Source organism: Python bivittatus, unplaced genomic scaffold, assembly GCF_059951505.1.
Source record: "Python bivittatus isolate LINGU-HERP-01145 unplaced genomic scaffold, Pbiv_v1 ctg000020_np1212, whole genome shotgun sequence".
NCBI lineage: Eukaryota > Metazoa > Chordata > Lepidosauria > Squamata > Pythonidae > Python > Python bivittatus.
The window spans coordinates 107,804,081-107,821,360 of NW_028277030.1; the positions used below are offsets into that span (position 1 = coordinate 107,804,081).

The 17,280-nt window shown below is 36.2% G+C and overlaps 3 protein-coding genes across 7 annotated transcripts in view; 2 read left to right on the forward strand and 1 right to left on the reverse strand.

Moving 5' to 3' along the window:
• The window catches only part of WDR26 (WD repeat domain 26), a 48,877-nt gene extending 44,749 nt beyond the window's left edge, over positions 1-4,128 (forward strand). For both annotated transcript variants that reach the window (XM_088146195.1, XM_088146188.1), the window contains exon 14: positions 188-4,128. In XM_088146195.1, coding sequence (XP_088002321.1) covers positions 188-213 — 26 coding nt within the window. In that variant the 3' untranslated portion in view covers positions 214-4,128. The remainder of the gene's footprint in view (positions 1-187) is intronic.
• CNIH4 (cornichon family member 4) lies at positions 3,740-13,247 on the reverse strand. Its single transcript, XM_007426290.4, has 5 exons — positions 13,105-13,247; positions 9,777-9,845; positions 7,973-8,085; positions 5,997-6,137; positions 3,740-5,543 (listed from the first exon to the last, which is right to left on the reverse strand). The coding sequence occupies exons 1-5, from the start codon at positions 13,171-13,173 to the stop codon at positions 5,516-5,518; spliced, it is 420 nt and encodes a 139-aa protein (XP_007426352.1). The 5' UTR covers positions 13,174-13,247; the 3' UTR covers positions 3,740-5,515.
• Positions 13,248-13,321: 74 nt separating this feature from the next.
• NVL (nuclear VCP like) overlaps positions 13,322-17,280 on the forward strand; it is a 60,391-nt gene continuing 56,432 nt past the window's right edge. For 3 of the 4 annotated variants that reach the window (XM_007426289.4, XM_025165464.2, XM_088146173.1), the window contains exon 1: positions 13,322-13,797. In XM_007426289.4, the coding sequence (XP_007426351.2) occupies positions 13,732-13,797 (66 nt within the window). In that variant the 5' untranslated portion in view covers positions 13,322-13,731. Of the gene's footprint in view, positions 13,798-13,824; positions 13,939-17,280 lie in introns of those variants that run through there. The other variant, XM_088146178.1, reaches the window with a different exon arrangement.

A 17,280-nucleotide genomic window follows, 5' to 3' on the forward strand; every position in this document is an offset into this window, starting at 1 on the left:
AAAGCTCTTGCTGGGCAGCCAGAATGAATGCAGTCCTTATTGTAGTTGTTCAGTTAGCTTGCAATGAATGATTTTTTTGTGTCTGCTTGAAATGTGCATATATCATGACTGAGATATACAAAATAATACAGATTTTCTTAATATTTTTCTTTGTTTACATTTTATTTCTTCCCCTCTCTCCCCTTAGAGGAATGCAGTAGCATGGATAGTTGATGGTGAATTTGGAGCAGACGACTTCTGTTTAACTTAAATTTAGTCGTATTTTAAATGGCTTGGGATTTGGTGCAAACAAACATGATTGATAGCTGGACAGACATGCTCATCATGAAAAGAACCATTTTTTAAGCCCGACTGGGGCCAAACATTTTACCACCTTGCTTCATAGTAAACAGTTGAGATGAAGCACGTCGTTAGAACGTTGTTGGACACCATGTTGAAGTAACCCCCCATCGGTTGTGAAGAACTGTGCTACATTCAGGCTAACCATTGAACTCCGTATATACATTTTCCCCTTCTGCCATTTTGTCAGGCAGACTACTGTTCTTGTTGCTCTTCTGTGTAATGAAGTTTAAATGCTTGTTTGGAAAACCTTTTATTTAACAGTTTAGAAAGCTTGATAGAAAGAGTGCTTTAGTCTGAAGAGTACATGTTGGATAGGAAAGTATTTCCTTCTCTTGTTTCTCTGAGTCTATCTGCCTTATTTAGCTCGAGATCTTTGCAGCTTGGTTCATGGATTCTAGCCTTGCCCATTGCGCAGTATATCTAAATCCAGATGTTAAACCAGTGAATGACATGAAAAGCACTCTCAGTATCACACTTGACAAAAGGTTTTGTACTTTTCACGTAGCTTGTAACCCTGTAAATGGGTGAACAGCACAAATTTTTTTAAGAATAAATTATTTATAGCATTAAAATGACTTTGATTTGTATACGTTTGGAAAATAAACCAGCTTAAAAAGTGTCATCTACAAGTTAAAGCAGTATAATTGGTGCTCCTCTGAGTGTTGTGTAAGACCATTTGGCTGGCAGGAGTTTTACACAGATTATATAAAGTATTATTTAAAAAAAAACCTTTGTTTACCAACAAAACAATTTGAAAGCTTTCAGAATCATCAATAAAACTATTACAATGTAATTTCTGAAGTTAATAAAATGAAAATTCCAGATTGGCTAAAACTTGTGCAATGATTCTTATTTGAAACATAAAAACTAAAATGGGAGTGGGATAATATTTTAGCATCATCTTCCAAAACTAGTGGATTGACTGTGAATTTAAACATGTACATTATACAAGTGTTCCATATTATGTTCACCCCATAATTGTTTTCTCAGGGGATGCTTGTCAATTGCTTGATGTTAGGAATGGGTTGTTCTTATTTTTAGTTTCTATATGCAAAAATAATAATAAAAAAACTAGCCTGGTGTTTCCCATTTAACTGTTCTAAATTAAAAGATGAAAGGGCCATCCGTATGTCTAACAATGAAATGACAGCAATTAATATGGAAAAAAAATCAAGTTCATTTAGTACTAGCTAAAATAGATGGAAAGAGGTCTTTAATTTTGAGAGGAAGGTCCCATATTTGGAAGAGAATATACATTGCTTGTGCTTTATGTGCTTTTAATGCTCAGAATCTGTGATAAGGAATCACAGCCAATGTACTTCAGTGTATTTCCTAACTCAGATTTAGCGCATGTTTATCTTCATAACATTTGATTTAATCAGTTGTCTGACAAAATTCCTTTAAATACTGTCAAATTAGGAAAAAGGTGGTACTCCAATTACTTAATGTAATAATTTAGTTTTTATAACTCAAATGGCAAAAAATGTCTTAGAAGACCAGGTTATGAAAGTCTTTTAAAGTAACAAAATGCTTTCCTCTTACGTTCTCTAATAGATTGAACATCTGTATGTGGCTCATTTTATTTCAGTTCATTTTATGGAGTAATTTTTCTTTGTTTGCTATAGTCAATTCATATATATTCTGTTCATTTGACATTATGTTCTTTATTTGAAATTGTTTAATAGTTATTTTTGAGCTTCAGTAATTCTTGACTATTACAGATACTTGCAGATATTCCCATTCAGCATCTTGAAATACTTTACATCTCTATAACCAACATGGTACTGGCACTGAACTTGCTTAACTCAAAACTATTTTAGGAGATTAAAGCAAAAATCAGGAGTGACTGAACTTGAAACAGTTTGCATAATTAAATTTCTTCAGGTTATTCAAAGCAATCTGTGGCTTGCAAGTAAAACTTCATGCACAGACTCTAACAAACACCTTCTGAATCTATAGCTTTCCCTTTTTTGAAATGTAACACTAAAGGGAAACTAAATTAAGAGCTCTGAAGTGGGCATATTACTTCCTTTGATTTTTCTTCTGAGGAATTTCAAAAATGCATGTAAGCATTTCAAGAATGGAGCTGAATAAGAGGCGCGTTTTGAAAGTGCCATTTCTAAATTTCATTGCATAATAGAAGTGATGGAGTTTTTAAGTAGCAGCTCCAGATGTAAAGTTAACATCTGTTGCCAGGCGCAACCTCCTGTTTCTATGACTACATTTTGAGACAAGAAAATATGTCCAACTGTCAAATTGTCTCACAGTGTTAACACTGCTAAGACTTTTTGTGGGTGTGAATTGGAAAGCACCTCTGCCACATTTCATATAAACTAAAATTGTAAGAATCATTGTAAGAACACATGGAAGAGGCGTATCTGCAATATTCTCATTTTCGTACAGTAGATATTTTCTAATCTCAGCTGTAAATTATAGAGCAATCACTACTTGTCCATGTAACAGAGAAGATGATCTATGAAAACAAGTTAGCATCTTGCCTTAGGATTTTGACCATCAATTCCAAACTAGGCACACAAGCTATAAATTATCTTGCCACAATGCTTCTCATCTTAATCAGGTAAGTCACTTTAAAAATAGGAGCACAAAAGAGGAAAAGAAATTTAATTTTTATGTAATCCATAAATAGCCTTGTAAATGTGTAGCTAGCTTCCCTCAGTTTTGAAATGAGGGGAGCATAAGAAAAAATTAATATGAAGTCACAGGTGGAAAACTACCCAATTTTTTCCAATAATTTCATTCTGACTTCTAAACAGGTATTGTTGAATGTCATTTAACTAATGCTAGATATTTAGTGCCATGTTAACTACAAAAATCTCCCACCCCCTTAAAATGGTTATAAATTAAAATATTTCTCATACCAATTCTATGCTGGCAATAGATATATTAGGGGAAGGAGTAACTTTTTTTTAACAGCAGAAGAATGTCTAGTTTGTAATTTGGGGTAGAAAGGGAAAATGAACCAATTTTCAGTAAGATTTGGTGCCCTTTACCTGTACCCCAAAGCACACAAGTTGCCTCGGATTGATGCATTTCAGATAAATTATTAACCATATATAATTTTTTTTAAATAAATAACACACACACAAATGCATTGGCTTGTCTCCATTTTCAGCTGCCATAGAACAAACCACTTGTTTGACAGATAATTAGAATTTTGGAAATGCTTTCTGAACAGGGAGAACTTAATTGATGTGTGCAGTGTTGTCTACAATAGCTGCTCTTGTTGCTGGAACACAAACTAGAAACTTGTTTCCTACTTGCTGGCTTCATATGGTTTGGATTCAGCAAAGTGTGTATGGTATGAATGTGTGTGTGTGAAACAGAATCGGTCATGGAACCAACTAGGTACATGTCATGTTTTACTGAATAATTTTAAGTCATGTTGTGTGTGTGTGTCTTGTCCTCTAACGTTAACATTTGGTTAATACAAATATATTTTTATAAATATTAAGTACAGTGTGCCCCATCTTTTAAGTGTTTCATTGTTAAAATAAGTGTACTAGATTTTATTCTTAACACTTACTGGCACAGATGGAAAAAGCTATTGGCTCTGAAAATGTATGAGGAAGAAACATTCTCAAAGTGTGTGTACTTACAAACCAAGCTGTAGAGATCAAGAAAAGAACTTTTACTGTTCTCAAATTTCTAAATTGTCAAGATTTATATGGAGTTGTGGTTGAACTAGTTAACTCTTAGAGCTTTTGGTATGTAATGACTATTTGCTATGGACTGATATTAAATGTTTCAAAGGATTGCGTTATTAAACTTTCTGGATTTTGTTACTTTCCTCTTGAATTATATTAAATAGTTTAAATTTCTTTTCTCTCTGACATTAAAACATGAATTTTGGGGCACCATATTTATATTCACTTGTTTATTTATGGGACACATTAAGTTATTTTATAAATATGTAGTTATTAAGCATATCTCAAAACATTCAATTCAAACTACATTAATTCCTGACTTGTCTGGGTTTTTTTTAATTACACTTTACCATGTTGGTGCACAGCAATTAACAAATATTTGTATTCCCTTTCCAGTTCAATGAACTAAATAAATAACTGGATTTGGTTAGTTCTTAGCTTTATAAGCTTTGACTTCTACTTCACACTAGAAAGGAACAGAAGTTCCTTTCTAAGATTTATCCACATGATGACGCAGCTGCTCAACCCATGTATACCCCACAGGTATTCTTGTGAGAAAGAACCTGTGGTCCGTGCTCCAGCCCATACTGCTCAGGCTTAAGCAGAGTTACACAGAGCACAAAGCCATCCCCATATTCTGAGCAACCAAATCTTAAGACAGGCTGCCTAGTTTTTGTAGCCTAACAGACAAGCAAGATCAGGCTGTTACTGAACCAGTGGTGGTGGGTGCGTCTTCAGCTTGGAAGATCGCAAGCTGTATTAATTAGGACAAGGTATCCAGCAGCAAATGGGATTGCCTCAATTGGGATGTGGCTTACTGACATTATGGCTGTCCATATATACTGCAGTACATGCAAACTTTTATGAATATACAAGCATACATACAGGGGCTGTGAAAAGTATTACAAAGAGGTGCTTAAAAAAGCACTTCGAAACATAGCAGCTATATGTGTCCTGAATGTTAAAGTGAGCTGCAGCAGTCTAAATGGAAGGAAATGGAACTGGTTGTGCACATGGAGAGTGACAGTGAACTGACAAATATTTAGTCACTGAACATATTAGGGGCCTTCAATTTAAACAATTGCATGAATGGGTTGTATTTAAAATGTTGCCTATAGGAAAGAAAACATTGGTCATTCATCTCTGGTAAGCTGCTCTTTATGTGACAAAGCCTTATTCAATGAAACTCTTATACCTGTTGCTTCACTCTAATACGTGAATTGGTTCCATTGGTATTCTTGCAGAATCTTTACATTACATCAGAATTAAATACAGTAAGAAAATGGATTGGAGTAAGAACAAAACAATAGCTGCAGAAACATAGTATTGTCATTTCTAAAATATTTTATATGTTAAAAATACAGCAAAAATATGTTTTGTTCAAAGAGGAAAAAATATACTGCATGACGTCACTGGTCTAGATTTTCTCGAAAGTTGCTCATGGCTTTATAATATTTCAATGGCGTGACACATCAGAATTTGGCAATCATAATACTGCCACTTCAATTTCAGTCATTTATTAAAGCCAGGATCATACTGTAAAAAAAATGAAAAGAAAGATCATGTCAAAAAGTACTACTTGAAATAAATGAATTATTCTCTTCTGCAATTTATGTCAGCAAAACTGTCAATGCTTCTGAAGGGACAGAAAAGAGTATTTCTAACAAATCTAAGATCCATGAAACTAGAGTTCCTACTGAGGTAAAGTGGCATATAATCAATTACATTTTGTAGTTTTAAAAAAAATTAATTATATGGATTACCAGAGTACTCACATCAGGTGCAGAAAATGTGGCATAAACAGAGAAAGTTAAGAGTAGAATGGTTTGGGTATCTTACATACACTGCATGATAAGAAGTAACAGACTGTTTCCATTAAAGCTCTTCCAAAGGAAAAAACCACATTAAAATTATAACAAGGAAGTATTCTGATAGGAATCTTAAGAAAAACTTTACTAGTCTTCTCAAGGTGCAAGCCTTGAGATTTACCTGTAAAGGTACATGAAGAAACACAGGAGATGAAAACCAAGCTTAATCATGGCCTCCTTCATGTGCGATTTTAGCTGCCCTCTGTTGTGGATCTCTGTAGGGTCAAATACTCCCATGTTTCCACTCGGAACCATGACATATCTGAAATGGTTTCAGGAAAATTGTTTCAGTACCAATTGTGCTCCAGCCCAATGGATGAGTGATCTCCATACCAAAGGACACAAAACATACAAAACAGGATAGAGAAAAGAATAAAGGTAAGTGAACTGAATGGGTGGCTGAGTTCTTTCCAAAGAACAGCATGATGGAACAGTGCAGCATAATGGAAGACAGGTTTCAGAAGAATGAAGCAAGACAGCAAAAAGAACAGAGGAGCTTCATTTGGAAAAAGGCTTCAAATTCCAGTAGCAACAATGCTGGGATAGAAACTGCTTCATTTCTGTATTTTTCAGCAATTTCTGCAGGCTCCATCTAGCATTACTCAAATACACCCTGCTTTTGCAATAGGACTTTCCTTCTCTTTGCACCCATCATGTATCCCCAAAACTTCAATACGTGTCTCCCAAGCCTCTGAAGCAGTAAATAGGCTAGACATGGGCCCTTGTGCAGTGGAGGTGCATTACTGGCATTAAGCTGAAGATTTATTCAAATCTGATGCCAGCCTGTGTTTTCGTCAATAAATATGAATTTCTGGATTCCGCCATGTTAAAATTAACATATTAGCAGTTTTCAATCAACCTTAAACCTTTTTTTAAAGCTTGGCTACTGTTTAATGAACTATATACTGATGAATTCTCTAAAATGTTTATGTCACTAATCTTCAAGATACTACATTTAAATAACTTTAATAATTTTTTTGTTCAATTATTGCACTTGAAATAAATACATGCATAAATAGCTTTTGAGATATTTATAAAATATCCTGCATTTTCATTTGTTTACTAAATAGAAGACTAAAATAAGTCAGCCCTTAGTCAATTCACAGCAGAAACACTGCATTTTTTTTTTCTTCCAGGAAACACACTTCCAAAGAATTTATCAACACCTTGCTTTGCTTCAACACTGTATAATGTCAAGTGTTATTATGTAGGCAGATAAGATCTTAAAGCATCTTACATGCACCCTAAAACTAGCAGTATTGCCAAAGTTTAAAAATAAAATAAGAGGCAAAATTTAGGCCTGGGCTATAATTTACAAACAGAAATTCTTAAAAGGGAGTTCAGGTTTCTTCTTTTTCCCCTTTGAGTGAAAGCAAAGTTGATAAAATTCCAAAAGTAGTGGTTCACACCATCTGAATATGTGTATTTTATTTATTAGATTTATATCCTGCCCTTCCTCAAGAAGCCCTTCTGTTTTTACCATCAACAACCCTGTGAACTAGGTGGAGTTGAGAAAGACTGGCCCAAAGTCATCCAGTGGCTTTCACCGCTAAGCGCAGAGTTGAATCTAAGTATCCCCAGTCCTGATTCAATGCTTAACTACTAACTACCACATTACTAAATATTTACTAAATATTTTTCACACCAACAAACAAATATGACACTTTTGCTCCTAGCAAAGTACAAAGGTGGCTTTGTTCTGTTTTCTTCTCAGGATGTGGTAAAAAGTGGGTTTTGAGTAAGATCCATGATGCCCTAGATTTTCACGTTATCATGCTCAAAGTCGCAATATTTTTTAAACTTCTTAAGAACAATGGTGTACTAAGAATTTACAGAATAGAAGTTATATATGCACATACACTCCTTGGGAAAAGACAGGCCTGGTAAATCCACTGTTGGTGTTATCCAAAATCCACGCTGAAATCCAATGAGATAGGGAAAGTAATGTTAAGTTTCTATCACTTCCTGCTGACATGGCTGGATTAATAAATTATGGAACAAGGCAGACTTTATAAAAAAGGCTATTCAATAAAAGAGGAAAACAATATGAGCAGCAGCATGCAATTATTTAAAAAGTCACCAAAGCAATGGTCTTACCTATATATATTCCAAGTTGCTACAGGTAAATTGAGGAGGAAGATGAACCAGTGCAGTGAAATAAGCATTAATACAGTGACAATGGTATGGCCAATCAATTCAGGGATCACCCACTACAAAAAGATTTTTTCAAAAAAAATAAAAAGTTAAACAGTTATACAAGATTCTGCAGGAGTCTTTTACCTGCAAGCTGACAAGAAAAGGTCTACAAAATTGTCGTTTCATTATAAAAACTCAGCAATTTGCAGACTCTGTTGACCTCTATCAAATGGTCCAGATGTAAATTAGAAAAATACTGCTTTGAAGAATATTCATTTACAACTATGGACTATCCTTCTAGGATGCCATCAGAATATTTGAACTACCTTACAAGAATCTGATCTGCATTTCTGATGTGATATACAAGGAATACCACCACAAAAGCAGCAGCTGTCTCGAGATATATCCTATGTATTCAGCAGCTCTATGTAAACTGAAATGCTAGTAACAGGTTTATAAATTTCAACCTAATTTTTAAATAGGCTCTATTTTTCATGATTGAGAATTTGCTGCATATGAATCTGAATTCTTGCATCAAGACAATACTATAAAAAGGGTGAGTACTGTATATACATTTGACATATGGTAGCAATGGATTCTAGTCCAGGGCAGGTTGCTAAATAAAATGATAAATTATAAAGACTTCTATGATGACATTCTAGACAACTCTAATGTAACTGACAATAAACTAGTAAATAAGGAATGGGGAAGGCAAGCACAAAAGAACAATGTCTTCTGAGAGCAGCAGTTACACATAAAACAGACTGTGGGATGCTGCAAGGGGAGAAGACTGGGTATGGTCAGCATCCAGCAAAGAAAGGGAAATGTAAGTTTATGACACACTGAAGGAAACAAATGAGATGGAGGAATAAGTACAAGCTTATTTGAAAATCCTCCTATCATGTTTCTCAACCTTGGCAACTTGAAGATGTATGGACTACAACTCCCAGAACTGAATGCTGGCTGGGGAATTCTGGGAATTGAAGCCCACACATCTTCAAGTTACCATGGTTCAGAAACACTGATGTAGACAATCCAGATTCTAGCATTAGGTCTCCAAGATTATCATCTTTCCCCACATCAGTGATTCTTGCTTTCTGTACTAAGAAAAGTACTATTAAGGAAGCAATTCCAGGTTTATTGTTGTCCCTCTCTGAATTAATAATAGAAAGCAGATGAATTAACAATATTTTTTGAAAATGTTTAAAGAGTACAAACAATCTAATGCTGGACATAAGTTTGAACTGCAAGTCCCACAATGTTTTGGCAATGAGGCTGATGGGTTAATTCAAAATCTCTGAAGGACATAAGTTGGCTACTCCTGCTCTAGAAAGACATTTTCCCAAAGCACTCATTCCTGCGTTTATGAATTACATATAATCACAATATCCCTTTCAACTACCACCAGTGCAGTCCTATGTCTGCTAATCCTACCGAGTACAACACTAGTTATCTTCAGATAGCCATAGAACTACAGCCTACATACATTCTTATATGTTTAGAAATAGGAATTGCCAGTGCTTCCAAAGAAACTATGTTTGGGCTATGTTGGTTTGCATATTCTATTTACTGAACATAAAGGAGCCCTCTGGAGAAAACTAAAACAACCCCAGATGCATAACCAACATAGAAGCCATTCTCTGGCAACATGCCTTTTACTGTTGGGGCCAATAATACAACACTTGTAAAAATTTACAACATTTACTACATTATTGTATTAATAATATAACATTTAAAAAAATAGAGAAAAGGAAAAACAACTTACTTTATTTAGTTTTGAGCAGCAAGATCTGGCATTAATGTAGTCACATTCCAAATCTGATAGTGTAATTATCTGATTATCAAGATAAGAACAACTATTATGGCAGCTATACCCCTGACCCTTCCAGGTAAGAATTAAACAATTTGTGCAAATTGTAAATAGCACCATGAGGAGATTTTTATATAAAAATCAGCAAGCAGGTCTGCAGCTTAGGACTTCCAGAAGCAGGCAAGCATTTTGCAAAAGTCACAGATAACAGCAGAATCCACACTCCTACTACTCATCTAATACCATCCAAACCCCAAACTATAACATGCACAATATAGATGTAGCTGGGACATACTAATCACTCATTTCACAAAGCAGTTTGCTCTGTGAGTTTGTCCTTGTATAACCATTTTAAAGTTTTAATATGTATGGCAGAACTCCTGCTGGGGCACAAGCAGTCACTTACTGATCTGATTCAGATGTGGCAAAAAAAAAAAAAAAATCAGTTTTCCATTACCTGAATATCTGAGTGCAAATCCTCCTCCCTTCTTTTCCACCCTGTGTACAGGTAGTCCCTGGGTTAAGAATGCCTGGGTTACAGATGACCCATACTTAAAAACAGAGCCTATTGTAGCAAAATTTGAGTTAAATACACAATGATTCCAGTTAAATACACAATGGTTCAAGTTCATCACACAATACTACCTGTACAATATTATACAATAATACTGTTCTGGCTTACATACAAATTTGACCAAAGGACAGATCTTGGAAACGGAACTTGTTCTTAAACTGGGGACTACCTGTATGTATTTATTTAACTTTATTATAGCCACCCAACCCCAATGGACTCTGGGCAGGACACAAAATAAACCAAAAAAAAATCCATAAAAACAGAAAAAAACTAAAACCACACAGACAGCCTGGACTAAAACAATCTAAAAGCAACACAAATCAAACAAAACTGCCCCCCCCCAAAGTACAACAATCCATTAATCCCAGGTCTGGGACCAAAGCCAGGTTTTAAGAGCTTTCCAGAACCTCAGGAGAAAGGATGATGTCCTTATCTTTGAGGGGCTGCTGCTTCAGAAGGTGGGGGCTGCAACAGAGAAGGCACACTTCCTCATTCCCATAAGATGACAACATTTAATAGAGGGGACCCCATGCACCCACTCTGCTAGAATATACTGCATGGACAGAAAAAATTGGAGATAAACAGTCCCTCAGATATCCAGGCCCTATGCCATACAGGGCTTTATAGATAATAACCAGCACCTTGAATTGCACTCAGAAGCCAATTGCCAACAGCTGGCTGTGCAGCAAGAAGTTAAAACTATTTGCTTCAAGATTTAAACTAACTAAAGTTTGGTAATGTCTGAATTTGGAGAATATGAGTTATTTAAATTCTAATGAACACAATTTGAATCAACTGTTTGATATTCATTGTTCAAAACAACATCTGTTGAAAGCAAATCAAAATTCCTAAGGTTTAAACTTCAGAGCAAAACATGGAATGGGCAGTCCTAAAAAAGATGGCTTAGTATGCAGGAAGAAGTTTTATCATTATCTATTTGCATAAGAAACCATGCATATGTATCTGATACATATATATCAGGCCACTAGGATTTTATGTTGAGCAATAGCAGATATATCCTTTTAAAAATTTGGGATGGGACCCTAATACAGGCCACCATCAACAAATATGCTGCCTAAGACCAAAGTCAACTGATGCAAGACTTACGTATAGTAACATATTAGGCATTTCATTATGCCTTATATATGAAAGGATGCATACCCTACTTAGCCATATCAGTTACCTATTACTCATACAGAATAACAACATACTCAGAAGAACAGCTTGCTTTTTAAACTGTTTTACAAAACACCCTAATTCCTAAATAGGCTGTAGTGAAACAGAAGAACTTTTGTTCATGAAATTAAAAAGTCAGATGAAAAGCTCCTTTTAGAAAGTTTAGTCCTCTAATGACAAAATAAAAATAATGTATATTCATGAAAGATATTCATCTAAAATAATACCTTTCAGGACAACATAACTTTAAGTGCTTGAAATGGTATCTGAAGTTCATGTTTAAAAAGCTGCCCTTTGTATCCTATGTCATGAAATAACCACTGAAATGTTCATACAATAGTCAGAATAAAAATCATAATATTGTACAGAATTAATTCTAAGCAAATGCATCCATCACTACAGGGAAACCTCACTGCAATTCTACATATCTTAACCCACATTTAATTAATGTGCCACAATAGGACAATGAGTGTCAATTTTTAGAAATGTGTTATTTCAACTAGAAAACTAAAAGTTATCACCATTGTACAGAACAGGCAACAATCAATAAGCTTTATACTCCAATGAATGCATTATCCAATATCACAATCACAGAGGTTTTATGCAAACTTGAAGATGGGGGCATATTACATGTGCTGGAAATATTATGCCCATCTTTTCTGGGCTGGCATCAAGAACAAGCACAGTGAACTAGGTCCACCAACTGAGACCCACAGCATTATCTGGACAAGTCTTACACTTAAGCACAAGCCTGGCTGTTTGTGATAACCAAACAGAATGCAACCAGAAAGACTGCTCTTTCTGATTGAAGATCAAGCAGTTCGGTGAACAAATTATCAAAAGGGGATGAAGCATTGTATCTTTCTTCTGCAGCTAATCTAAAAACTGTGGCCTTCTAGAGGAAGGAAGCCTCCTTGTTCTCCTTATCCTCTGCAACCAATACAGATACAGTATAAGGCTTCCCAGCCTGCTTCTACCAGACCTCAACAGACAACATGCAGTCAACCCCCTGCAACAATATACCTGGGGGGCGGGGATTTGTGAAAGACTGATGCAGATGCATTTTTGACAATGATTACTTGACAGCTAGCCAAGTAAGAAGCAGGACACGCTATGTCCAACCTGTGTAGGTCCTGGAGAAAGCGAAAGCACGCTTCAGAGTCTGCATGGCTCTGAGATGGATCCTGCCTCGCCCTCACTTGGCTGTGCCTTCAATTCCTCTCACTCCCCCAGAGACGCCCCACCTTTCTTCCAATCGCGCCTCCTAAGCCTCAGCCTCTCTACCACGTCACTCGAAAGGCAGCTTCTCCCTCGCTTTCCCCAACCAGCTCTTGCCGCTGCTGGGCCCCGCACCCTCATTTGCCCCTACCGCTACCCCTGCCTCTGCCAGACCGCCATTAATGCTCCGCCTCGGCCAGATCCTCTCCCTGCCCTTCCAACCGCAGACCAGAGGAAAGAGAGAAAGGGTGGAAGGGCTGGTCGCCACCGCTCTCCAGTTCCGAGACCCCTCGCCGAAACAAATGAAGAGGATACAAAGTAAACAGAAAGGAAAATCAGGGCGCAGCAATCAATGAGCGAAAAAATGAACACCATCGACTCCATCCTGCTACAGACACAGACCCCGCCCCGATCGTCCCCTCGGCCACCGTAGCCGCCCCGCCTCTCTAGTCTCTTCGCGGCTGCCGTAGCGGCGCTTCCACCTCTTCCTTTCAGTTCCTATGATTTGCCCCCCTATTATCCATTTATTTGGAAAGGATTTCTTCGCACTGCGCGCTGGGAATTGAAGTCCCTCTTAGGCACATAAAGGAAGCGCCCGTTCTCTCGAGAACCCAAAGAAATTACGGGTAAAATCAACAAGGACGCCCGAGAGAACGACAAAACGTGGACTTCCGTGACTCAGACTCCTCTATAGGCGTCTAAGAAAGTGCCTGTATAGAAATCCGAATGAACTGCTTTCTGCTCATTTCTTTCCCTTTACACTGAAACTTAACAGTTTCCCTCAGAGGTAATCATAGTCCGCCATTTAGCAGGACGGCCTGGAGAGCCTCGCGGCTGCCAGTACATTTAGGCTGTTCAAAGGCAGCCTTAGCTGGGGGCCTATTCTCGTCCGGAAAAGCTTTGCCTGAAAGAAGGACTGAATTTGGCACGTGGGAAGCTGCGATGCGGCATCGCGGAGGAAGTCATCCTCTTGGAGGAGATCCCAGGCTGAAGCAGCGAGTTAAACAGGTGATCTCGCCGTTCTTGTTCCGTTGCTATTTGGCTCGCTCGTGATGAGCAGCCGGCCCAATATAAAAGACAGGCTGTGGTTGAACCCCGATCTTCTTTTTCATAGCGGGCTTAGGACACGAAGTCAAGAAAAGTTTCCTCGTGAGTGTAACTATTTATTAGTTCAACTTGTACACCGCCCGACTCCCAATAAATATGGTTGATTCACAGAAAAAACCATGAAAAATTATAAAACAATACAGCTATTAAAAAAAAGAAGCAAAGATGGCAAAACCGGGCAGCAACCAACCCCCCCCCCCCGCTCCTCGAAGGGGACTAGTGTCCATCCTGGCCAAAGACCTGGGCGAAATGCCAGTAGGGTGAGAGCCACCCGAATGTCATTCCAGAGGGCCGGCACTGTGACAGAGAAGGTGTGCTTCTGTGGTGCCAATACATGGCATCTTCAATTGCACCCAGATGCGAATTGGCAAACAGTGCAGCTCTCAATGCAGAGATGTTATATAGGCATACCATGGCATGCCCAACACTGCTCGCGCTGCCATATTCTGGACTAGTTAAAGCTTTTGTGTGGTCTTCAAGGGCAGCCCCATGTAGAGCACATTGCAGAAGTCAAGCTGCAAGGTGACCAGAGTGTGAGTAACTGTCTGAAGGGTCTCCCAATGTAGGAAAGCTTTTAAAGGCTTTGGATACATTCATGAAGAATAGATTTATTAGGGGTTGTTAGTCTTGACACATCAGATTAGGGTTAACATGCTTCTGAATTCCCGTTATAGAGGAACTACTGCAAGACATTATTCCTTTGGAAACTTCAAGAGGGAGATACTGTATTAATCGGTAATGTGGCTATACAAAAAACTTTTTATCAGTATTACTCTAACTTTTATTAAGGACATGATATTCCCTTGGAAAAAATAGATGATTACTTAACAAAAAATCAAAACAAAATTTACCAAGGCTTACAGAAAATCAAAAACAGATTATGAATGGACCTATAAGAATAAGGAAAGTTTTTGAAGCTATAAAAAAGATTAAACCAGGAAAAGTACCAGGACCAGATGGACTGTCAGTTCTTGTTATAAATGTTTTGAGGATGAACTTTTACAACCCCTTCAAAATATGATGAATTTTATACTACAGGGAGGAAAGATGCCAGAGACTTGGAAAGAGGCTAATACAGTATTCATACCTAAAGAGGGGCAAAATCTCACTTTAACAAGAAATTATAGACCAGTATCATTATTGAATAATGATTATAAGTTGTTTACAACGACTTTAGCAAACAGGTTTGAAAATAATTCTGCAAGAATTTATTTATGAAGATCAATGCAGATTTTTACCTAATAGATAGTTAAAAGACAATATCAAAACGGTGTTGGATATTATAGAATACTTGGATCAGCATAATGAAAAACAAGCTGCATTCATTTTCTTAAATGCAGAGAAAGCTTTTGACAATTTAAATTGGCCCTTTTTATTTAAAATTTTGGAAGATATGAACTTTGGAGAGAACTTTATAAAATGAGTAAAATCAATTTATACTTTACAGACAGCACAAATTATTGTTATAGTGATCTAACAAAACCTTGTGAGATACAAAAAGGAACAAGATAGGATTGCCCATTATCCTCTCTTCTGTATATTTTGGTTCTGGAGGTTTTGAATAGAGATATAAGGCATGATGAGAGGATGACAGGTGTAAAAATTAAAAAAGAGACAAGTTGAGAGCTTTTGCAGATTATCTGGTGCTGGTTTTGGAAGGTCCTTTAAAGGGGACTGAACCACTAATGAGAAAATTAAAAGAATTAGGTGCATTAGCTAGTTTTAAGATTAATAAACAAAAGACAAAGATACTAACAAAAAATATGAAGGCACAAAATCAAACAAACTTGATGAACAAAAAGGGTTTCAAGATTGAGAAAAAGCTATAATATTTAGTTGTTACTTTGACAAATATGAACTGTATGTTATTAAAAATAATTATGTGAAGACATGGAATGAAGTTAAAGAAGATATGTTACAGTGGGATAAATTACAGTTGTCATTGTTGGGGAGAATTTCTGTGATTAAGATGAATGTTTTGCCTACAATGTTATTTTGTTTCAGATAATACCTGTTTTGAAAACTGATATACCAATTAAACAGTGGCAGAAAGATATAGAGGAGGTTTGGGTTTACCTGATTTGAAATTATACTTTGCAGCTTGCTGTTTAGTTTGGTTGAAAGAGTGGGTGATGTTGAGAAATAGAAGATTATTGGAGCTAGAAGGACATGATTTGAGGTTTGGGTGGTATGGTTATTTATGGTATGATAAAGCTAAAGCTAATGTTGACTTTAAAAATCATTTTGTTAGGCAGGCCATCTTGAGAATATGGAATAGATATAAATCCAGATTGTGTCCGAAAATGCCTCTGTAGGTCTGACTACAAAAAGCATATTATAGAAGAGAAATGATAACCAGACATAAATGGTTAACTTATGGTGATATATTAGAATTTTCCCAGGGAGAATTCAAAATGAAATCAAGAAATGACTTGACATTAGAAGGATATACATGTCAATGGTTTTTCTGTGTACAATTATTAGAAAGATTTAAAGTAGATAAAAGGACTTTTGATTTTGAATATTTGAAGATTTAATTTGAAACAGAATTATGTACAAATGATAAACATGGTATTGCTAAAATATATTAACTTTTATTGAGATTTGACACAGAAAAAGAACACGTGAAAGAATGTATGATAAAATGGGCCAAAAATTTTGGTTATGACATACAAATGGCACAATGGGAGAATATGTGGATGAAAGTACTGAAATTTACATTATGTTATAATCTTAAGGAGAATTTTTGTAAGGTGATGGATGTATTGTTGGTATTTGTCACCAGAAAAATTGTCTAAAACATATAAAGGTCCTTTGAATATATATTGGAAATGTGAACAAGAGGGGACTTTTTATCATACTTGATGGACATGTAAAAAAGCTAAAAAAATTTGGATCCAAATACTTACATTAATTCAGAAGATTTTAAAGATTAATATACAATTGCATCCAGAGATGTTTATTTTAGGACTGATTGACAAAGAGTTGGAAAAAACTCATGGAACTTTGTTTTTATACACGATAACAGCAGCAAGACTTTTATATACACAAGGGTGGAAGGATTTGACATTGACACAATGGAAGAGTAGATCATGAAGAGGGTGGAGCTTGCTGAGATGACTGAATTGACAGCTTTGATCAGAGAAAAGACACTGATTACGTTCATTACTGATTGGCAACCCCTTTTGGACTTTTTGTGCGAAACAGAAAAAAGTGAAATTATGATATATAGGTTTGATGATTATAAAAAATATTAGATGATAGAAAAATAAAAGTTATGTTGTAACCTTAGAGTAAGAGTTCAGTTTAAATCTATAACCATAGCTGTTGTAAAAGAAAATTGGAAGTCATTTCATTATACTTCTTTTTTCTTTCTTTACTTTC

What these genes read in the sequence shown, in the direction of transcription:
- CNIH4 (XM_007426290.4), bottom strand. Translation starts at nt 13,173, where the DNA reads ATGGAGTCGATGGTGTTCATTTTTTCGCTCATTGATTGCTGCGCCCTG. An exon ending in TTTTCCTTTCTGTTTACTTT is followed by an intron (nt 9,846 to 13,104) that starts GTATCCTCTTCA and finishes CTTGATAATCAG; the next exon opens with ATAATTACACTATCAGATTT. An exon ending in GCAACTTGGAATATATATAG is followed by an intron (nt 6,138 to 7,972) that starts GTAAGACCATTG and finishes AAACCATTTCAG; the next exon opens with ATATGTCATGGTTCCGAGTG.